Source organism: Macaca thibetana, chromosome 8 (assembly GCF_024542745.1).
Source record: "Macaca thibetana thibetana isolate TM-01 chromosome 8, ASM2454274v1, whole genome shotgun sequence".
In the NCBI taxonomy this organism is placed as follows: Eukaryota; Metazoa; Chordata; class Mammalia; order Primates; family Cercopithecidae; genus Macaca; species Macaca thibetana.
The window spans coordinates 121,353,172-121,377,070 of record NC_065585.1 but is presented as its reverse complement, the minus strand read 5'-3'; the positions used below and the strand labels follow the sequence as shown (position 1 = coordinate 121,377,070).

General features: G+C 43.4%; 1 protein-coding gene across 6 annotated transcripts in view; it reads left to right on the top strand.

The window, feature by feature from the left end:
* The first annotated feature begins 11,875 nt into the window (after positions 1-11,875).
* PIWIL2 (piwi like RNA-mediated gene silencing 2) overlaps positions 11,876-23,899 on the top strand; it is an 89,780-nt gene continuing 77,756 nt past the window's right edge. Inside the window, exons 1-7 of one of the 6 annotated variants that reach the window (XM_050801402.1) lie at positions 11,876-11,973; positions 15,992-16,049; positions 16,411-16,656; positions 18,386-18,473; positions 18,640-18,778; positions 20,198-20,404; positions 21,316-21,426. In XM_050801402.1, the coding sequence (XP_050657359.1) occupies positions 16,047-16,049; positions 16,411-16,656; positions 18,386-18,473; positions 18,640-18,778; positions 20,198-20,404; positions 21,316-21,426 (794 nt within the window). In that variant the 5' untranslated portion in view covers positions 11,876-11,973; positions 15,992-16,046. Of the gene's footprint in view, positions 11,974-12,143; positions 12,274-14,683; positions 14,873-15,991; positions 16,050-16,410; positions 16,657-18,385; positions 18,474-18,639; positions 18,779-20,197; positions 20,405-21,315; positions 21,427-23,899 lie in introns of those variants that run through there. The other 5 variants (XM_050801406.1, XM_050801403.1, XM_050801404.1 and 2 more) reach the window with 5 other exon arrangements.

The following is a 23,899-nucleotide window of genomic DNA, read 5'->3' as shown; positions in this document are numbered from 1 at the left end:
TTTAATTAATGAAATTGGGCCGGGTGCAGTGGCTCACACCTGTAATCCTAGCACTTTGGGAGGACTTTGGGAGCCCGAAGCGGGTGGATCACTTGAGGTCAGGAGTTCGAGACCAGCCTGGGCAACATGGCAAAACCCCGTCTCTACTAAAAATATCCCCAAAATAATTAGTCCAGTGTGGTGGTGTGCGCCTGTAGTCCCAGCTACTCAGGAGGCTGAGGCAGGAGAATTGCTTGAGCCCAGGAGGCAGAGGCTGCAGTGAGCTGAGACCATGCCACTGCACTTCAGCCTGGGTGACAGAGCATGACTTTGTCTCAAAAAAAAAAAAAAATAACAAATAATGAAATTGTTAGGTATTTCTTTTGGCCTGGATTTCTAGGGAAAAAATGGCCTTGTCCTTCTTGTACCTGACCCTTAGGCCTGGGTGTGACAGAAGGTTAATTTATAGCTACTGGAATGAGACACCGTGGAGGGAGAGTAATGACTTTGGCCAGGAAGGGACCACAGGGACCACCTCAGTCCCTGGGAGATATGGGAGAGAGGAGGACAGTAATGATCTTTGTCTATCAGAACTGCTTCTGGAGCCTCCTTACAAAGGAAAATACCCTGGTTTTCTCAAACTGTTGCAAGCCCCTTATTTTATTTTTTTGAGACAAAGCCTCACTCTGTCGCCCAAGCTGGAGGGCAGTGGCGCGATCTTGGTTCACTGCAACCTCCACCTCCCGTGTTCAAGTGATTCTCCTGCCTCAGCCTACAGGCATGTGCCACGACGCCTGGCTAATTTCTTCTGTATTTTTAGTAGAGATGGGGCTTCACCATATTAGCCAGGCTGGTCTCATACTCCTGACCTCAGGTGATTCACCTACCTCAGCCTCCCAAAGTGTTGGGATTACAGGCATGAGCCACCACGCCCGGCCCCATTACATTTAATTGGCTGCTGAGTCTGCCAGCCCCTGCCAGACCACTCTGACCTTGATTTGACCATCATCCTCCTTCATCTTAGCTAAAAGTTTGCTGGCATCAGCAGGGGCTGGACCTGGACCTATCTCTTGCACCTTCCCATAAAACACCAATCAGCACCTCCAGATGCCTTCCTCACCCCCATTCCTTTAGCCATTCTTCAGCCATTCCACTGAGTGGATGAATGCCACTGGCTGGTGGTGTGGATAAATACAGCAGGGTGAGCTGGCTACCTTCTTGTAGTTCCTTCAAAAATAAGGACCAGGCTGGACATGGTGGCTCATTCCTGTAATCCCAGCACTTTGGGAGGCTGAAGTGGGTGGATCATTTGAAGTCAGGAGTTTGAGACCAGTCTGACCAACATGGTGAAACCCCGTCTCTACTAACAATACAACAAACAAACAAACAAACAAACAAAAAAACAAAATTAGCTTGGTGGCAGTGGAGCATGTCTGTAATCCCAGCTACCTGGGACGCTGAGGCGGGAGAATTGCTTGAGCCTGGGAGGTGGAGGTTGCAGTGAGCTGAGATTACACCACTGCACTCCAGCCTGGTCAACAGAGTGAGACTCTGTCTCAAAACAAACAAACAAACAAAAAACAAAGAACAAAAATAAGGACCATATCCAGTTTTTTGAACTGGTCTAGGAACCCTAGAGCTACAGACTTTCTGGGAGGCTATGTTGGAGGCACTGTCAACCTGTGCCTACCCAGCTGATGTAACATCCTACTTGGGGGGCCCAAAAATGATAAACAACACGTTTTTTTCCCAGGACCACCATGAGCACCCTTGGTATGTGGAAGCTAGGCATTAATTTGCCTCCTTCTGTAAATCACGGTGACTTAAACCTTATAGTGAGTGGTAAGAGACCTTAAGGAAACACCACGAGTAGATTGTATGACCCTCGGACAACTGCAGAGATCTCGTCAAATGAGGCTACCCTAAACTGCTCAGAGGTAACTGACTTGTTATTTATGTATACTCTATGGGGAGTTATCCTTATAATGGGAGTCATCCAATCAGAAAAGGCAGTATGAAATTTATCCCTGAATTTCACTGAAGTGACCAGTGATACCATCTTGGCTCTCAAAGGTATTAGGTCAAAAAAACTTTGCAGTTCTTGACAAAAGCCTGGTCCATAATAAGCCCTATGTAAGTATTTGTTAAACGAACAGCAAATACAAAATATAGGCAATATATTTTGTATTAATATATAGCAAATACAAAATATAGGCAAATACAAAATAAAGGCAATAAAGCATATTATCTGTGTCAATCAAATCTTTCACAGCCTCTCTAATTTTTTTGGTTTGCTTGATTGGTCAATTACTGAGAGCTTGTTGTCTCCTATTATGTTGGCAGATTTTTCTACTTCGTATTAATCGGCTTTTGCCTTATATATTTTGATGCTATGTCATTAGCTGCATGTAAATTTAGAATTGTTTTAACTCCTTGAATCTTGTCATTATTAAGTGAGCCCCTTTTTCTCTAATACTACTTTTTGCTGTAAGGTTTTCTTTGTCTGATACTGACATGGCGACTCCAGCTTGCTTGCTTTTTGAGGGGGTTAGTGCTTGCTTGATTTTATTTATTCTTATTTTTTAGAGAGACGGGATCCCACTCTGTCACCCAGGCTAGAGTGCAATGGCAGGATCCTAGCTCACTGTAACCTCAAATTCTTCTGCTCAAGCACTCTTCTCGCCTCAGCCTTCCAAGTAGCTAGGACTACAGGCATGCATCACCACACCCAGCTAATTTTTTTTTTTTTTTTTTTTTTTTTTTTTAGAAATGGAGTCTCACCAGGTTGCCTAGGCTGGCTTTGAACACCTAGCCTTAAGTCATCTCCCATCTCCCAAAGCACTGGGCCTATGTTTCACCATCTGAATTTCAACCTTTCTCTATCATTGTATTTTATGTCTACTTATGTCTATCTGTACCTACTAAACGCTATATAGCAAGATTTTTGTTTTTAAAATCCAATCTGATAATCTGTGTGTTTTCTTTTTTCTTTTTTTTTTTTTTGAGACAGAGTCTTGCTCTGTTGCTCACACTGAAGTGCAGTGGCATGATCTCAGCTCACTGTGACCTCCGTCTCCTGGGTTCAAGTGATTATCCTGACTCAGCCTCCTGAGTAGCTGGGACTACAGGCACATGCCACCATGTCCGGTTAATTTCTTTCTTTCTTTTTTTTTTTTAGTAGAGACAGGGTTTCACCATGTTAGCCAGGCTGGTCTTGAACTCCTGAGCTCAAGTGATCCACCCACCTCAGCCTCCCAAAGTGCTGGAATTACAGGGTGAGCCACCGCGTCTGATCAATCTCTACATTTTGCCTGGAAAGTTCGACATATATATTGTAATTACTAACACGGTAGAATTTATTTCTGTCACTTATTTTATGTTTCCTTTCTGTCCAGATTTTTCTGTGATAAATTTTTATTCTTCTTTGCCTTTTTGTTTAGATTAATTTTTTCTCATTTGTTTTTCCTCCACTGAATGGAAATATATAGATTTTATTTCTTAAAAAAAAAAAAAATTGAGACAGGGTCTTGTTCTGTTGCCCAGGCTGGAGTGCAGTGGCATGATCACAGCTCACTGCAGCCTCAAACTCCCGTGCTCAAGGAATCTTCCCACTTCAGCCTCCCTAGTAGCTGGGGCTACAGGCGTGTGCCACCATGCCCAGCTAATTTTTTTTCCTTAATTTTTTGCAGAGACAGGGTTTCACCATGTTATGTAGGCTCACTTTATTTCTTTAAAAAATTTTAATGTGCATACTTAGTGAGTGTAGAGTTAATTCTTATTACCCTCCTCCAGAACCTTATAATGCTTTTATTATAATTATCTCTCTCCTGACTTATATGCCTATTTTTCTTAACCTCTTGGCTCTATCATTTTTTTTTTTTTTTTTTGCTTTTTAAAAACTTCATTGTATTGGACATCTCTATGAACCTTTGCACATCTTCTCAGTCTTACCTTTCTATTTATTTAGGCAGCACTGTGTTGACCAGTTCTCTGTGGGTACCCACCAGGTCTACACAGATACAACATGATAGTACTTAACCTCAGGCTTGCTCTGTGCATCTTCTCCCTTCTTCCCTGAGACTTTCATGTTGACGACAAGGCATGGAACAGGATGGGAACACCATGGTGCAACTACAAAGTACCGGGGTTTTAACATTCTTTGAGGTATGTCTTTGACCAAAGGAAAGGAGAGAGTCAATGGTACAAGCATCCTCCTTGCTCCTGTAGGATAGGTAGTCTTGCCGTGGACTTCATATGGCTTCTCAAATGGTCCTGATGGATACAGCAACCAGATCATTGTAGCAGTGGCCAACTTCCTAATGCATCTTTGAGTAAGCTCTCCCTCCCTCCCTGCATCATTCCCCTGTCCCTCACTCCTAGTCCCTGGGATCACACTCTCCAGTCAAATACTTGCACTTAATCTTTGTCTCAGGCCCCACCTTCTGAGGATCTAGGCTAAGTCATCCATCTATTGCACACTATTATTACCCCTTTATTCAGTCACTTACTACACTCATGATTCCTTTTTTCTTCCCAGACTTTCCTTCTGGGGGCTTTTTTTCTTCTTCTTCTTCTTCTTCTTTTTTTTTTTTTTTTCTCTTTTTAACAGAGTCTTGTTCTATTGCCCAGGTTGGAACACAAAGGCATGATCTTGGCTCACTGCAAACTCCACCTCCCGAGTTCAAGCGATTCTCATGCCTCAGTCTCCCAAGTAGCTGGGATTACAAGCATGCTCCACCATGCCTGGCTAATTTTTGTATTTTAGTAGAGACAGGGGTTCACCATGTTGCCCAGGCTGGTCTCAAACTCCTGGTGTCAACTGATCTGCCTGCCTAGGCCTCCCAAAGTGCTGGGATTACAGGGTGAGCCACCTCAGCTGGCCCATTTTGCTTTATCTTCATGTTAAGAAATTTCATTAGAGAGGGTTTGTTGGAGGTAAATCTGTCAGTTTATGTTTCTTTGAAAATGCTTTATTTTACCCTTGTTTTGGAAATAAAATTTCACTGGGTATACAATATCTAGGTTGACAGGTTTTTTTCCCTTAGTCTCTCAGGCCTGTGGATATATTGTACCACTGTCTTCCAGGATTTTTCTATTAATATTACTAAGTCCACTTTTCACTCATTTATAGATAATGTGTTTTTTTTTCTTTATGACTGCGTTTTTAGATCTTTTCTTTGCCTTTGGTATTCTGCATTACAATGATGATGTGCTGAGTGTAGATTTCTTTTTACTTCTCTGTTTCAGAGTCACTGGTCTTCTTGAAGCTAAAGATTTGTATCTTTCATCAAATCTAAAAAGCTCATACCCATTAAATCTTTGAATATTGCCTTTCCTCTTTTTTCTGTGTTATCTCCATCTCAAACTTTATTGGGCCTTTTCACTCTGTTCTCTGTGTTTTTAGCCTCTCATGTTTTCCATCTCTGTCTCTGTGCTACATTCTAGGTAAATATTTCAGCTGATCTTCTAATTCATTATGTCTCTTTTTAGCTGTGTATATTCTCTTGTGTAATTTTCCTTGAAGTGTTTAATTTCTATCACATTATTCATTTTTATAAGTTCTATTTTGGTTCTTTGCCAAACTTGCCTCATCAATTTTGGGTACCTTTGCTTTTTTTTTTTTTTTTTTTTTTTTTTTGAGATAGGGTCTCATTCTGTTGCCCAGGCTAGAGTGCAGTGGCGCAATCAGAGCTCACTGCAGCCTCGACCTCCCAGGCTCAAGTGATCCTCCTACCTCAGCCTCCCAAGTAACTGGAATTACAGGCACGCACCACCATTCCTGGCCAATTTTTTTTTTATTACTATTTTTTTGTAGATAGCATTTTGCCATGTTGCCCAGGCTGGTCTCAAACTCCTGAGCTCAAGCGATCTGCCCGCTTCAGCCTCCCGAAGTGCTGGGGTTACAGGTGTGAACCACTGCACCTGGCCTGCCTTTGCTCTTTACTCATTGTTGCAATTGCCACCTTTATTTCTTGAAACATATTGTTTCATATTTATGAAATATGCTATTTATTTATATTCTGTGTTCAGTGACACTATTTTTTGAAATATTTCTGGATCTGGTTCTGTTCACTGTAGTTTCTGTATGTTATTTTGTGGTGTTTCTTTTTGATTTTGGTTTGGGTTTTTTGAGACAGAGTCTCATTCTGTCACTCAGGCTGGAGTGCAGTGGCACGATCTCAGCTCACTACAACCTCCACCTCCCAGGTTCAAGCGATTCTCCTGCCTCAGCCTCCTGAGTAGCTGGGATTACAGGCGTGTACCACCATGCCTGGCTAATTTTTCTATTTTTAGTAGAGATGGGGTTTCACCATGTTGGCCAGGCTGGTCTCAAACTCCTAACCTCAAGAGATCTGCCCGCTGCGGCCTCCCAAACTGCTCTGCTTGTTTTTTAATGTGCGTTTTTTAAAAAAATACCTCTATTAAGATATATTTTAGGCCGGGTGTGGTGGCTTATGCTTTAATCCCAGCACTTTGGGAGGCCACGGCGGGTAGATCATGAGGTTAGGAGTTCGAGACCAGCCTGGCCAACATAGTGAAACCCTGTCTCTACTAAAAATACGAAAATTAGCTGGGCATCGTGACAGGAGCCTATAATCCCAGGTACTTGGGAGGCTGAGGCAGGAGAATTGCTTGAATCCAGGCGGCGGAGGTTGCAGTGAGCCAAGATCACACCATTGCACTCTAGCCTGGGTGACAGAACTGGACTCCATCTCAAAAAAAAAAAAAAAAAAAAGATGTATTTTACATATCATATAATTTATCCTATTCAATAATTTTTGGTAAATTTAATGAGTGGTGCAAACATTGCCATAAATCAGTTTTTGAACATTTTTGTCACCCTAATAAAAGCACTCATGCACATTTACAGTTCATCCTAATTCCCACCCTCAGACCCAGGCAGCCATTAGTTTACATTCTGTCTCTATAGATTTATCTTTTCTAGACATTTCACATAAATGGAATCATACAATATGTGGTCTCTTATGTCTGGTTTCTTTCATTTAACATATTTTTGGGGTTTATCCATGCCACAGCAGTTTGTTCCTTCTTATTGATTAATCCATCCATTGTGTGAATATATACCACATCTTTATTCCTTTTTTCCTTTTTTTTTTTTTTTTTTTTTTTTTTTTGAGATGGAGTTTTGGTCTTGTTGCCCAGGCTGGAGTGCAGTGGCACGATCTTGGCTCACGGCAACCTCCACCCTCCGAGTTCAGGCGATTCTCCTACCTCAGCTTCCTGAGTGGCTGGAATTACAGACACCCGCCACCACACCCAGCTAATTTTTTGTATTTTTAGTAGAGATGGGGTTTCATCATGTTGGCCAGGCTGGTTTCAAACTCCTGACCTCAGGTGATCCACCCGCCTTGGCCTCCCAAAGTGCAGGGATTACAGGCATGAGCCACCGCACCTGGCCTCCTTTTTTTTTTTTTTTTTTTTTTTTTTGACGTATCCCCATTGTTAAGCATACAAATTTCCGTTTATTCATTTACCAATTGATGAACATTTAGGTGAAGTTTTTGGCAATTATCAGTAATGTTGCTGTGAACATTTGCATGCAAGTTTTGTGTGGACATGTTTTCATTTTTCTTAGGTAGCTACCAAGAAGTGAAAATTTGATTCCTACAGTAATTTTTTGTTTAACTTTTTGAGAAACTGCCAAATGTTTCCCAAATAAGCTGCATCATTTTACATTCCCACTGGCAATGTAAGAGGGTTCCTGTTCCACCACATCCTTGCTGACATCTGTTATTCTATTAGTCAGACAGGCCTGCCATAACAAATTACCACAGACTGGGTGGCCTCAGCAACATACATTTTCTTCACAGCTCTGGAGGCTACGATTCTATGATCAAGGTGCTGGCAAATTTGATTTCTGGTGAGTACCGTCTCCCTAGCTTATAGATGGCTGCCATCTTGCTGTGTCCTCACATGGCCTTGTCTCTGTGCTTCCATGAAGAGAGACGGATAGAGATAGAGAGAGATCTCATGTATCTTTCTCTTCTTATAAGGACACAAATCCTATCAGATTAGAGCTCCTCTTTACCTCATTTACAGCTCCTCTTTACCTCATTTACGTTAATTATCTCCCTACATACTCTGTCTGCACATACAGGGGATTAGGGCTTCAACATAGGTTTTGTGAGGAGGACACAATTCACTCCCTAACATTCCTCCCTCTGTCCCCCCACAAATTCATGTTCTTCTCACATGCAACACATTCGCCCCATCCTAACAGCCCCCAGAGTCTTATACCATTTCAGTATCAATTGCAAGTCTAAGGTCTCATCTAAATAGGCCCTCCCTATCCATGGGTTCTGCATCCATGGATTAAACCAACCATAGATCAAAAATATTTGGAAAAAACAAAAAGGATGGTTGCATCAGTACTGAACAGGTGCAGACTTTTTTCTTGTAATTATTCCCTAAACAATACAGTGTAACAACTATTTATATAGCATTTACACTGTATTTGGTATTATAATTCATCTAGAGATGATTTAAAGTACACAGGAAAATGTGCATAGGTTATATGCAAATATAAAATATACCATTTTATATAAGAGACTTGAGTATCTGTGAATTTTGGTATCCATGGAGGGAGGTCCTAAAAACCAATACTCTGCAGATACTGAAGGACAAATTCCATTAAATTTTATGGCTCCAGTCAGGGGTGTTGGCTCACACCCATAAGCCACCGAATTCAAGACCAGCCTGGGCAACATGGCGAAACCCTGTCTCTACTAAAGGGCTTATTAGTTCCAACAAGAGCTGGTTGTTAAAAAGAACCCGGCGCCTCTCTCCCCTGTTTCTTGCTTCCTCTCTCTCCATGTGATCTCTGCACAGGCTGGGTCTCTTTGCCTTCCGCCATGAGTGGAAGTACCCCGAAGTCCTCACCAGATGTCCAGTCTTGAACTTTCCAGCCAGCATAACCATGAGCTCAATAAACCTCTTTTCTTTAAAAATTACCCAGCCTCAGGTATTCCTTTACAGTAACACTAAAGGGACTAATGGACTGACACAGGTCCACTCACATCTCTTGCGCCCCCGCCTTTTTTATTTCTGAGACAGAGTTTTGCACTTGTTGCCCAGGCCAAAGTGCAGTGGCTTGATCTCGGCTCACTGCAACCTCCGCCTCCCGGGTTCAAGCGATTCTCCTGCCTCAGCCTCCCGAGTAGCTGGGATCACAGGCACGCACCACCATGCCTGGCTAATTTTTGTATTTTTAGTAGAGACAGGGTTTCACCACGTTGGCCAGGCTGGTCTCAAACTCCTGACCTCAGGCCATCTGCCCACCTCGGCCTCCTAAAGTGCTGGGATTACAGGTGTGAGCCACCATGGCTTTTGCCCATTTTTTTGATTAGATTGTGTGTCCTTCTGTTATTCAGCCTGATGTGTTTTGTGAGCTCATATTTATTGATACCTTTTACATGGGAGTTTTGGGAGCCTGGTGTATTTCTCCTGAAAGGATTTCTAGTTCTCTCTGCCAGGAACCCAGACGTACTGCATAGGTCTACATTAAATGAAATCCTTCCTATAGGTTTTAGGCCCCACCAATAATGTAATTTTCTGCCCTTAATCTTGCTGTTGCTCTGGTGATCTTATTTTCTGAACAGCAACAACATCAACAACAACAGTAAATCAGAATACATGGTTGGAATATAAATATTTATGGGGACCAAGTGCCCAGGGTATTTGGAGTCATGACTGCTTAGGAAAATTCAGATTATGTATAGTTATGGGGCAATTTTCACTCTGAATTTTAGAGACTGGCAGGGACAGGTGGACAGAATTTGGTATTATGACTTAATTTTGAATTAAAAAAAAAAATCTGCTGTGGCTCATGCCTGTAATCCCAGCACTTTGGGAGGCCGAGGCGAGCGGATCACGAGGTCAGGAGATCGAGACCATCCTGGCTAACACAGTGAAACCCCGTCTCTACTAAAAATACAAAAAAATTAACCAGGCGTGGCGGCGGGCGCCTGTAGTCCCAGCTACTCGGGAGGCTGAGGCAGAAGAATGGCGTGAACCCGGGAGGTGGAGCTTGCAGTGAGCTGAGATCGCGCCACTGCACTCCAGCCTGGGTGACAGAGCGAGACTCCGCCTCAAAAAAAAAAAAAAAAATCTGTAATTTTCTCTTAGTGTAATATATGTACTCTTTTTGCCCCTTTCATTTTTAATTAACAAATAGCAATTACATATGGTTATGTGGTACAGTATAATATTCAGATATTTGTTTACATTGTGGAATTAAACCAAATTAATTAACATATCCATCTCACATACTCATCTTTTTGTGATTAGATTATGTGTGTCCTTTTTAATCAATATCCTAGGGATGGCTAATTAACAATTAAAGTATTCTGTTAGGGAATATAATCTCCAAGATATATTATTTTGAAAGATTCTAAATAGATTTCCATGTTTCAGAAAGCTTCAACCATTTTTATGTCCAATCAACAGCAAGACTATATGGATTTTCCTTTGGTTAAATAAGTAGTGTTCATGATGTCTGGATTGGCTAGAAATACTGTACAAAGGCCACCTACACGTGCACGGATGGACAGGATATAGAAATATAGGAAACTCAATGTGCCTACCCTTTGTGATGGTGCTCTTGGTTTAGATTCCCAAATAGAAGACATGTTCAGGAAATTATCTGAGGATTATTATTTCCTTACTTCAACTAGAAGATTTGCTGAATCCTGCCCCCAAAATATTGTTTCGTGTGTATACAATAAGCGTGTCATGCAGAGTTTGGTCGGAGTTCGTAAAAGAACAGGGAGTTGGATCTTCATGAACGTTACAAAACAGTTTGTATAACTGTTTCTGACTGCACTTGCTACCATTAAGTATTTGCACAGGCAGGAGTATTGCTTACAACATAACATTGCAACAGTTGCAAGTTAAGAAGGTTGTGTGGTAAAGGAAGTGAAAATGTTAGATGATGGTAAACAAATACTGTCTAGGAACAGTGAAGGGGCATCGTGCCAACTGGATTCCTGAGTTGAAAATCATCCTGCTCCAATAATTTTCAGACTATCCTCATTCGGGAAGGAGAGAGAGGGCCCTTGTATGTGTGGATTAAAACAAGTAATGGGATATCTGAGACCTGGAAAAGGTAAGGTTAATCCTTCTCTAGTCCTATTCCATGCAGAGCCTTTGGATGTCACCATAGCATCCACCAAAGCCTTCAGAAGCTTGACCTCAACCACCCTGTAAAACCTGGGTGTGGGAGAGGGATGCAGTTATTTGCCAAAATGGTTGGGAGAGGGGCAGAAATCTTTCTTTGGGTAAAATCATTCTGTAGTTGCTCAAGTAACCACTAATAATCTGCTTCCTAGAAAGTTCTTCTTGGCTCACAGATTTAGGCATCAATAAATAACAATAGGCAACATTTATCGAGGGTCATCTTGTGCTAAGTATTTTACATACGTTATGTCATTATGTGTGTACATTTCCATTCAACCCTATGAATGGATGTTTTTAGTTTTTATCTCTGTTTTATGTATAAGGAAAGTGATGTGCAGAAATCATATGAATTAGGTGTCTGAATGCGCACTCGAGTTTACCTTTTTTTTTTCACCACCTGTATCGCTAATCCTCTAACTGGCAGGAATGGGGCAAGTCAATTTCAACACGCGAGTCTTAGGCTAAATCTGTTTATAAGAGTTGCCCCCAGAAAGGGAGTCAGGATCTCCAAACCCTAACACATTTTAACGCTGAGGGTCACAGAACTTCCAGCGCTCCTTCCGCACGAACCACCCCTGCACAGCGAACCTGCTGGAAAGGACGAGCCTCTCTTGTAGATGGGCCAATGAGATAGCTTGCTCTTGTGAACGACAGGTCGTATGGCCAATGGGCTCAGCCCCGGCGGCCTCGAAGAGCGGAAATTGGCCCTGGAGCATGTGGGCCCTGGGGCGTGGGTTGAGCGCCGTCCTCTCCTGAGGCCCGTGGAGCCGGGCGAGTGGGACGAGGACTCGCGCCCAGGTGAGAGGACTGGCCCCGGTTGCGGCAGGCCAGGCAGGCCAAGGTCGCACCCGGGCGGGCAGGGTGGGCTTTTGCTCAAGCACGTGGGGTAGGCCGGCCTCCCGGGCCTCTCCCCTCCCCCTTCGGGGAGGTGCTGAGGGTTGCCGGTCGGGCGGGGACGGGAAGTCGTTATTCGAGGCCCGGCGCTGAGGCCCCAGAGAACGTGCTCAGGTGGGGGCGGCAGGGGAGGCCCAAGTGGACCTCTTATTTGGCCTGAAAGAGGAGATAGAACCCCCGGCAGGGCTGTGGCTTTGGGAAAAGGTGCGTTTCTCGGGGTGGAAAGGGGGTGGGATTCGCCTTCGGGGGCCTTGCTTCTGGTTAGGCCCGAGTCGTGAGGCCTCTGCACGGAGCGCGCACTCAGGGATGCGAGGGAGACAGGCCCAGCCCATCCTGGGTTCCTTTCCCGTTGAACCTTTCGGTCAGCCAAGTATCTGCTACCTGATCCCAGGGGAAACCCACACTGGGAGAGGGCCTTGTGAGGGAGCTACCTGAATCTATAGAAGTGATGTTGGGGGTTGAGGGAAGCGTGGACAAGGAGGAAGATTCCAGATGTCACTTAAGGGAGGCTGTGCAGCGCTTCTGAGTATGTAGCTGTTAACATACTGATTGCTTGGGTTTCTTTGGGTGGTGTTGAGGAGGTGTGAGCAGAGTCCTGGCTCACCGAAAAGGGGTGTTAGCAGTTAAATATAGCCTTCAAGAAAGGGAGTCATATCTTGCATTTAGAGTGTGAAAGAGGATAGTTTAGTTCAATACATTTTTCAGGTTCTTGAACTGTCTGCACTATGATGTGGACTTGGGAATTGTGTGTTAATATTTTCTTTAAATGTATGTGATTTCTCTGTAACTAATACTTAATACAGCTTTTTAATTTTGTTTTTGTTTGTTTTGAGACGGAGTCTCACTCTGTTGCCCAGGCTGGAGTGCAGTGGCGTGATATCTGCTCACTACAACCTCTGCCTCCTGGGTTCAAGCGATTCTCCTGCCTCTGCCTCCCGAGTAGCTGGGATTACAGGCGCACGCCACCATGCCTGGCTAATTTTTGTATTTTTAGTGGAGATGGGGTTTCACCATTTTGGTCAGGCTGGTCTTGAACCCCTGACCTTGTGATCTGCCCACCTCGGCCTCCCAGAGTGCTGGGATTACAGGCGTGAGCCATCATGCCTGGCCAAGACAGCTTTTTGAAAGTTAAGAAGAGGCTTCTCCCAGCATTTGGGGAGGCTGAGGTGGGAGGATCACTTGAGGTCAGCAGTTTGAGACCAGCCTGGGCAACATGGTAAGATCCCATCTCTACAAAGTTTTTTAAAAATTAGCTGGGTATGGGCCGGGCGTGGTGGCTCAAGCCTGTAATCCCAGCACTTTGGGAGGCTGAGGCGGGCGGATCACGAGGTCAGGAGATCGAGAACATCCTGGCTAACACCGTGAAACCCTGTCTCTACTAAAAAATACAAAAAAACTAGCTGGGCGAGGTGGCAGGCGCCTGTAGTCCCAGCTACTAGGGAGGTTGAGGCAGGAGAATGGCATAAACCCGGGAGGCGGAGCTTGCAGTGAGCTGAGATCCGGCCACTGCACTCCAGCCTGGGTGACAGAGCGAGACTCCGCCTCAAAAACAAACAAACAAAAAAATTAGCTGGGTATGGTGGCAAGTACCTGAAGTCCTAGCTACTTGGGAGGCTGAGACAAGAGGACTGCTTGAGCACAGGAGGTTGAGACTGTAGTGAGCTAAGATCCCAACGCTTCACTCAACCTGGATGACAGAGCAAGACCCTGTCTTTTTTTTTTTTTTTTTTTTTTTTTTTTGAGACAGAGTCTCGCTTAGTCGCCCAGGCTGGAGTGCAATGGCGCGATCTCGGCTCACTGCAAGCTCCGCCTCCCGGGTTCACGCCATTCTCCTGCCTCAGCCTCCCGAGTAGCTGGGACTACAGGCGCCCGCCGCCTCGCCCGGCTAATTTTTTGCATTTTTAGTAGAGACGGGGTTTCACCGTGTTAGCCAGGATGGTCTCGATCTCCTGACCTCGTGATCCGCCGACCCTGTCTTTAAAAAAAAAAAATCTTTTCCGTTAAGAAATATTTTTCAGGAATCAGGGGCAAGTCAGGACAATGAGAGGAACCCCTTAAAGAGGGTGTCTTGAAATCTATAGGTCATAAAGTGATTTTTTTTTTTTTTGAAACAGAATCTTGCTCTGTCACCTAGGCTGGAGTGCCACCATCTTGACTCACTGCAACCTCCGCCTCCTGGGTTCAAGCGATTCTGGTGCCTCAGACTCCTGAGTAGGGGGGATTACAGGCATGCACTACCACGCCTGACTAATTTTTGTATTTTTAGTAAAGACAGGGTTTCACCATGTTGGCCATGCTGGTCTTGAACACTTGACCTCAAGTGATCCACCCCCCTCCCAAAGCGCTGGAATTACAGGCATGGGCCACCACGCCCAACCTACAGGTTATGAAGTGATTTTGAAGAGACCTGATGGGCTTTAGATTTGGTGGGGAAGCCAGGGAGAGCCTCACCCCTGGTAACCTGGGGGAGAGAAGGGTATTAAATGCAACCTGTGAGACTGAGCAAGTATTGTAGGCTCGAAGCAGAAAGACTGCGTCCTCTGGAGACTTCTGGTGGAGTCTGAAAGAAGAGAGTTTAAAAAAAAATTTTTTTCTATTTTTAAATTTTTTATAGAGACAGGGTCTCACTGTGTTCCTAAGGCGCTGGCCTCCAACTCCTGGCCTCAAGTGGTCCTCCCACCTAGGCCTCCCAGAGTGCTGAGATTACAGGCATGAACCACTGTGCTCAGCCTGAAGGAAGAATTTTGTAAAAAAGAATTGGATAGAGATTCGGAGAAGCAACTAAACAGACCAAGGAAAAGAGGTTAGTGCAATCATAGACTGGAAAAAAGGACTCTTACTTAGGAAAGAGAGGCTAAAAACAAAGCAAAAACTCATAAATATTTATTGACAATAATTTTATGATATGGCTATGTTAACTATGAAGTTGTTTATAGGCCAGGCATGGTAACTCACGCCTGTAATCCCAGCACTTTGGGAGGCCCAGGTGGGCTGATCACCTGAGGTCGGGAGTTTGAGACCAGCCTGACCAACATAGAGAAACCCCATCTCTACTAAAATACAAAATTAGCCGAGCCTGGTGCTGCATGCCTGTAATCCCAGCTACACGGGAGGCTGAGGCAGGAGAATTACTTGAACCCGGGAGGCAGAGGTTGCGTTGAGCTGAGATTGTGCCATTGCACTCCAGCCTGGGCAACGAGAGTGAAACTCCATCTCAAAAAATAAAATTGTTTATAAACAAAAGTCATCACCGTACGTAAAAACTGTCTTAGCCAGGTGTGGTGGCTCACGCCTGTTATCCCAGCACTTTGGGGTGCTGAGGCAGCAGATTGCTTGAGCCCGGGTGTTTGAGACCAGACTTGGCAACATGGCAAGACTCTGTCTCTACAAAAAATATACAAATTAGCTGGGTGTTGTGGTGCATGCCTGTAGTCCCAGCTACTCAGGAGATTGAGATGTGAGGGTCACTTGAGCCATGATCATGCCACTGCACTGCAGCCTGGGCGACAGAGGGAGACCCTCCCAAAAAACTGCTTCCTTACACAACAGCTAGTTAACTTATAGGATTGCGTTTTGTGAGAGGCTATTTGGGTAGAAAATATAAGTTCAAGGAGGATGTGAGCCTGTAAGGCAGGGGTTCCCAACCCCCAGGCCACAGACTGGTTGGGGGCCTGTTAGGAACTGGGCTGCACAGCACGAGGTGATGAGAGGTTGGCAAATGAGCAAAGTTTCGTCTGTATTGACAGCCGCTCCCCATGGCTCATAGTATCACCTGAGCTCTGCCTCCTGTCGGATCACTGGTGGCATTAGATTCTCATTGTACAAACCATCTTGTGAACTTCACATTCGAGGGATCTAGGTTGTGTGCTCCTTATGAGAGTCTAATGCCTGATGATCTGTCACTGTCTCCCATCACCCACAGATGGGACCATCTAGTTGCAGGAAAACAAGATCAGGGCTCCCACTGATCCTACATTATGGTGAGTTGTATAATAATTGTATTTCATTATCATAATGTAATAATAGAAATAAAGTGCACAATAAATGTAGTGCATTTGAGTCACTCTGAAACCATCCCCCTACCCCTGGGTCCAAGGAAAAATTATCTTCCAGGAAACCAGTCTCTGGTGCCAAAAAGGTTGGGGACCACTGCTGTAAGGAATTGTTAATGAAGGGTATTTAGAATATTACAGATCAGATAGAAGCCTTTGAAGTGAATATGTTGTAGAAGGCTGGGCATGTTACTGGACTGACTCAAAATATTATTTTAATGCTTTGTGAGTGTGTCTTGAAGGAAAAGGAAAACAGTTGGGAACCTTAATCTTTTGAAAATACTGGCAGGTAATTAACCAGAACAGGATCAACACACGTGTTCTCTACAGCCTTTCCATGGATCCTTTCCGACCATCGTTCAGGGGCCAGTCTCCTGTCCACCCATCCCAGTGCCAGGCTGTACGGATGCCAGGCTGTTGGCTACAAGCTTCTAAACCTTTGGACCCAGCTCTGGGCAGGGGAGTACCTGCAGGCAGAGGCCATGTATTTGGAAAGCCAGAGGAGCCAAGCACACAGAGGGGGCCAGCACAAAGGGTAAGACCACTTCAGGATGCATAGGAGAGGCATATAGCTTACCTGTCTGCCATCAGAAGTAGTAATGGATTACAAAGTGCTTGCAGGGCTGGGCACGGTGGCTCACGCCTGTAATCCCAGCATTTTGGGAGGCCGAGGCATGTGGATCATCTGAGGTCAGGAGTTCAAGACCAGCCTGGCCAAAATGGTGAAACCCCGTCTCTACTAAAAATACAGAAATTAGCCAGGCGTGGTGGTGTGCGCCTGTAATCCCAGCTACTCAGGAAGCTAAGGCAGGATAATTGCTTGAACCCTGGAGGCGGAGGTTGCAGTTAGCTGAGATCTTGCCACTGTTCTCCAGCCTAGGCGACAGAGCGAGACTCTATCTCAAACAGCAACAACAACAAAGTGCTTGCAAAACTGGGAAACCCTAAACAGAAACAAGGTTGTCTTTTTTTTTTTTCTTTAACAAATAGATACATCTGGGCAGATGTTTCAAATCTAGAGTTTCTAGAGGTATGAAAAAGTACCGCATAATGAACGCTAGATGGACTTGGTAAGTACCATAGGTCCTCTAGCTTCCAATCATCCCTCCATCCCTCCATCTGTAATTGTTAGGGCTAAAGGTACAACCTCTTGTTCTTTTCTGAATATTTAGATTTTCACCCTGGTTTTGACTTTATGATAGTAGCAGCAGTTCCTGCCTCTGAGGTAATAATACTTAACATTTGTTCATTTTGGAAGGCTCATTGCCCAATGAACAAATCTTAAAGAAAAATAGGATCTTCAGTTATTGCTGCTGCTGTGTGAACACTTAACATGTGTATGCTTTTCAATTTTTTTTTTTTTTTTTTTTTTTTTTTGGGACAGAGTCTCGCTCTGTCACCCAGGCTGGAGTGCAGTGGCCGGATCTCAGCTCACTACAGGCTCCGCCTCCCGGGTTCACGCCATTCTCCTGCCTCAGCCTCCCGAGTAGCTGGGACTACAGGCGCCCGCCACCTCGCCCGGCTAGTTTTTTGTATTTTTTAGTAGAGACGGGGTTTCACCGTGTTAGCCAGGATTCAATTTTTAATTATAAAGTAATTTCAAGAATATTTGTCTATAATTAATATGTCAAAGAGAGCAAATGTAGGACGAACCTAATAATGAAGTTAGGATTATTTTAAGTAGAGTTTACATTGTCAAATGTAATATTTTTGTAAGGAGAAAAGTTTATGACAGTAATCTTACATGTTGACTCAAATGAATTGCTTGAGTCTATACATAGCTTTTATTCATGCCAGATCCAACTGGTGTAACAGTAGTAGACATTCAAGACTGCCGTAGGAAAACAGTAGCAGGTTATCCAAACCTCTGATACTCATAAATGATCCAGCTTTTTTGAAATTTATTAACCAGTACTCTTGTTCTCTCTTGCCTTGAATATGCAGGAAATAGAAAAATGGAAAAGTTAATTCTGTCCTGTTGCATTTTGTTATGCTGTTTGTCAAATCAAAATGGAAAAGTTAACTCTGTTCTGTTGCGTTTTGTTATACTGCATATCATATCATGGGCTATAACTGTAACTGTGCTTTAAGACCTAATATCACACAGTTACAAGTATTTTTTAAAGTTTATAAAATGTTTCTCTTTATTCTTAAAACATTTATAGAATTTGAAGATGATTTTTCTTATATACCAAGACTAAGAAAGCTCTTGTTTCTGGGGTTTTAAACTACCTCTTGGAACTTTATTCTTTGACTTTCCACAGGAGTCTGTGGGTTTGGTCTCCATGTTCAGAGGCCTGGGCATTGAAACAGTTTCTAAGACGCCTCTGAAACGGGAAATGCCTCCATCAGGTATGTGGAAAACTAACTTGAGAAATTCAGTGATATATATGATTGGTTTCTTCTAAAATCCAAATGGTTTATCTTCAGAAACATAACTGTGCTTAAAAAAAAAAAAAAAAAACTATAAAACACGTTTAACTCATAGTCATTGCTGGGGTTCGGTTCTTTCTTTCAGGTAGAGGCATTTTAGGTCGAGGCTTGTCTGCTAATCTGGTACGCAAGGACAAGGAGGAACTCTCTCCCACTTTTTGGAATCCAAAAGTGTTGGCAGCTGGGGACAGCAAGATGGCAGAGGCCTCCGTTGGTTGGAATAGGTGGGTAAAGTTACGCTCTCAGGTAACTATCAAATTCAGATGGAGTATCTCTGTAAGTTCAGAGAGCAACTCTAAGAAGGGTTGTGTCATCTCATAAACAATCAATGTCTGGTTTTATATTAAAGAATGTGCATTTCCCAAGAGTAGTCAGCAGCTGTTAATACAGCTAGACATTGGAAAAGGGTAAGAAGTAGTTCTTCCTGGGCTGTTCAGAAATTCATTTGTCCTCTTAAAAAATTACCCTGATTGGGATGAATTTTTTTTTTTTTTTTTTTTTTTTTTTTTTTTTTGTGATGGAGTCTTGCTCTGTCGCTCAGGCTGGAGTGCAGTACCTTGATCTCGACTCACTGCAACCTCCGCCTCCCAGGTTCAAGCAATTCTCCTGCCTCAGCCTCCCGAGTAGCTGGGACTACACGCATGCGCCACCACGCCCAGCTAATTTTTTGTATTTTTAGTAGAGACGGGGTTTCATCATGTTGGTCAAGCTGGTCTTGAACTCCTGACCTCAAGTGATCCGCCCGCCTTGGCCTCCCAAAGTAGTGGGATTACAGGCATGAGCCACTGTGCCCAGACTTTTTTTTTTTTTTTTTTTTTTTTTTTTTTGAGATGGAGTCTCGATGTGTTGTCCAGGCTGGAATGCAGTGGGGCAATCTTGGCTCACTGCAACCTCTGCACCTCTGCAGTGCCGCGATCTCAGCTCACTGCAACCTCTGCCTCATACTCAGCTAATTTTTGTATTTTTAGTAGAGATGGGGTTTCACCATATTAGCCAGGTTGGTCCCAAACTCCTGATGTCAGGCAATCCTCCCACCTTGGCTTCCCTAAGTGCTGGGATTACAGGCGTGAGCCACTGCACCCAGCCGTGGTGATTCTTTAATTATGTTGAGTCAAACTTTCTCCTCTATTCTGCTATGGAAGATGGCTCTGACAGTCCATAGTGGTTGGTGAATGAGTCATGGTGGCATATGTTGTGTTTTGTTTGTTTGTTTGTTTTTAATTTGGGTCTATCTCTGTCACCCAGGCTTTAGTGCAGTGGTATGATCTCAGCTCACTGCAGCCTCGACCTCCCAGGCTGAAGTGATCCTCCCACCTCAGCCACCCAAGTAGCTGGGACTACAGTCATGAGCCACTATACCTGGCTAATTTTTGTATTTTTTATAATTTGGGGTTTCACTGTATTGTTTAGGCTGGTCTTGAACTCCTGGTCTCAAGCAGTCTGCCCACCTCGGCTTCCCAAAGTGCTAGAATTACAGGCATGAGCCACTGTGCCTGGCCTTGGCATATGTGGTTTGAGAGAATTTCAAACTTGGATGACTTTAGCTGATTCCTCCAGGAAGAGGTTGTGGAGTTGGGGGAATAATCTGGATGGGACATAGCTATTATAAAAAGCCCTGATTTTCCTCTCTCCCCACATTTCAGGATGCTTGGAAGAGGGAGTTCGGATGCTTCTTTATTACCACTGGGAAGAGCAGCAGGTGGTATCGGCAGAGGAGTGGACAAGCCTCCCTGTGCCTTCAGTGCACCATTCCGGGATCCCCCGCAGCTGTCATCACTACCAGCTCTGCCCCAGTCCCCCCTGCACTCTCCAGATCGCCCTCTGGTCCTGACTGTGGAACACAAGGAAAAGTAAGTCAGGAGCACTGCCTTCTCTACTTAGTAATGATCGTGAAAACTCTGCATTTTGGCTGGTGTGTAGTATTGTAAAATCTATTTTTGTTGGGTCCTCCCTGGGTAATAAGTATTGCAGGGTGTTCTGGTTTTTGCCAGTAGGAGATTGACAAAGAGATGGGACAGTTTGTTTTTTTTCTTTTTGAGACAGAGTCTCACACTGTCACCCAGGCTGCAGTGCAGTGGCACAATCTCGGCTCACTGTAACCTCCGCCTTGTGGGTTCAAGAAATTCCCTGCCTCAACCTCCCGAGTAGTTGGGATTACAGGCGCCCGCCATCACCCCCACCTAATTTTTTTGTATTTTTAGTAGAGATGGGGTCTCACCACGTTGGCCAGGCTGGTCGTGAACTCCTGACCTCGTGATCCAGCCGCCTCAGCCTCCCAAAGTGCTGGGATTACAGGTGTGAGCCACCACATCCAGCCAAGATGGGACAATTTCTAAAGTTAAATGTGGTTGACAGTGGACATATAGCATGCAACAAAAGAATGGACTCACGGCCTTTTGTTTCCTTCCCAATTGAGACAATTCTTTGTCTTATTGAAGATAAGGAAATAATTTAGGAAGAATATCGTGACACTTCATCTTTCTCCATAGAACTCATCCTTGTGTTCTTAGTTAATGGGCCTAGTTTATTTGGTAATGTTACTAGGAAAGGTAGGGTGACCTTGCTTATCTAATTAGGTCTTGCTAATGATTAGCCTTCAGAGGGAGCTTTTTTAAGTGTTGATTCTTAATTTGTGTATCTGTAGCAAAATGTGAAAAAATGTTACTTCCCCCAATCTTTTTGTTGTTGGTTGTGTGGGTTGGTTAGTTATTTTGTTTTTTGTTTTTGATACGTGCAGTTGCTTTTTGTTTTTATTTTCTAGAGAGCTTATTGTGAAGCAGGGATCAAAAGGAACACCTCAGTCTTTGGGACTGAACCTCATCAAAATACAATGTCATAATGAAGCAGTTTATCAATATCATGTGACTTTCAGGTATTCACAGCTTTCCTTCGTATTGTTCACTTCTTAGAGGGCAGTAAAAAAATAGTTCCCCTGGAATAACTGAATATTGTCCTGTACAGTTCCTGGTGGACCTCTCGATGAGATAATGCATTTACTCAGATCCTTACAGGAAGTTTAAGGTTAATCTTAAACTTTGTGTATGTATTTAGCTATATTACCAATCCCGATTTTAACTTCATAGAGTATAGATTTATACATGAGGTTAGAAGTTAATTTAATGTGAAATTAATGAAGCTTAAGTTCAGGGCCTTCTAAAATTTGCATTAGGTGTCTTCCATGATCTTTTAACTTATTTCATATGTGTAATTTTGTATTCTTTTTCTTAAAGAACCCTCCCCCTCCCCCACCAGTGGTGTGAAATCCATGCCCCATGAAACCTGGATCCTTCCCTGCATGAGCCATCATACCAACATCTGACATCTCTCCAGTGACAGTCTAGGGTTAAATTTAGGGGTGAGAAAAATGAAGAAAGATAACTTCAGTTTTATATCAATAGTTTTAGGATTTATTAGTATTTAGAAAGAGTTTATATTAGTTTGTGTTCTCTTTTAATATCTTAGAGGAGTCATTAGCTGGAAGTTCTTAGCTGGAATTGTGAAAATAAGTGTTTTGAAATACTTGTGAAGAAAATTAGATGATATGGAAGTCTCAGTTTTTTTAATTGAAAAATAGTTGGGTATATGTATGAATACAATATGATGTTTTGATAATGTATACATAATAGAAAGATTAAATCAGGCTAATTGACATATCTGTCACCTCACCTACTTACTGTTTTTTGTGGTGAAAACATTTAAAATCTCTTTTAGGAATTTTGAAATACACGCTGTTGTTAACTATGGTTACTATAGATCACTAAAACTTACTCCACCTGTCTGTCTGAAACTTTGTAGCTTTTAACCAACATCTGCCATTTCCCCATACCCCTCACCCCCCAGCCTCTGGTAGCCATGTTCTTACTCTCTGTTCACAATGAGTTCAACTTTTTTAGATTCCATATATGAGTGAGATCAGATGGTATTTGTTTTTCTGTGCCTATCTTATTTCACTTAGCATAATACTCTCCAGATCCTTTCATATTGTCACAAATGACAGGATGTACTTCTTTTTAAAGGCTATATAGTATTCCATTGTGTATGTGTACCACTTTATCCATTCATCCATTGGTGGACACTTAGATTGATTCTGTCTTGCCTGTTGTGAATAGTGCTGCAGTGAACGTGGGAGTGCACATATATCTCTTTGACACACTGATTTTAATTCCTTTGGATAAGTACCCAGAAGTGGGATTGTTAAATCATACGTAGTACTATTTTTAGCTTTTTAAAGAAACTTTCATACCATTTCTTTCTGTTTTGTTTTGTTTTGTTTTGAGACAGGGTCTCAATCTGTCACCCAGGCTGGAGTGCAGTGGTACAATCTCAGCTCACTGCAACCTCTGCCTCCCAGGTTCAAGCAATTCTCTTGCCTCGTCCTCCTAGTAGCTGGGATTACAGGCGAGCACCCCCATGCCTGGCTAATTTTTGTATTTTTTTTTTAGTAGAGTCGGGGTTTTGCCATGTTGACCAGGCTGGTCTCAAACTCCTGACCTCAAGTAATCCACCTGCCTCGGCCTCCCAAAGTGCTGGGATTACTGGCATGAACCACCATGCCTGGCCAGAAACTTCCATACTATTTCTAAAGGTAGCTATACTAGGAAGGCTGAATTTATGAAGGACAGCTGCTAGTTGATGACACAAGAGGAAGAAGTGGAGTGAAAGAGAGAAGAAAGGAACAGTTAGGGAGAAGATATTCTGAAGGTATGTTATAAAGACCAAAGGAAGGACTCATTTGAATGAAGATAATGAGAAGGTGGTTGGCTCTGGCCACAGGAAAAAAAGCAACTGGATTTGCTTGTTGAGGGTGTGGTGATCTTCTAGTAGTTTTGTTAGAGTTGTAGAGAGAAAAAAAAAAAGGAAAGATGAAAAGCACAAAGGAGGGGGTAGGCCATAAGAAGTAGCCAGTGACTTGGCCAGTCATTTAAAAAGTTTGTAAGAGGAATGAGAAAATGGAATAATTATAGAAGGCAACAGGATTGCTTTAATAGTTTCTTTCTTTTTTTTTTTTTTTTTTTTTGCTTTAATAGTTTCTATGAGGTAAGAAAGCAGAGCTGAGCACATATAACAGGTAGAGGGAAGTAGCCAGAAAAGCAGGGGAAATTGGATCCTAGGAAACAGGCTTGTTGTGAAACGTACAGCAAAGAGGTGAGCATTAAAGAGGGGAGACGGCTGCATGCAGTGGCTCATGTCTGTAATCCCAGCACTTAGGGAGGCCGAGGAGGGAGAGTTGCTTGAGGCTAGGAGTTTAAGACTATCCTAGGTAACAACAACAAAAAATTTTATTTTATTTATGCTTTTGAGACAGCCTCACTTTGTTGCCCAGGCTGGAGTGCAGTGGCACAGTC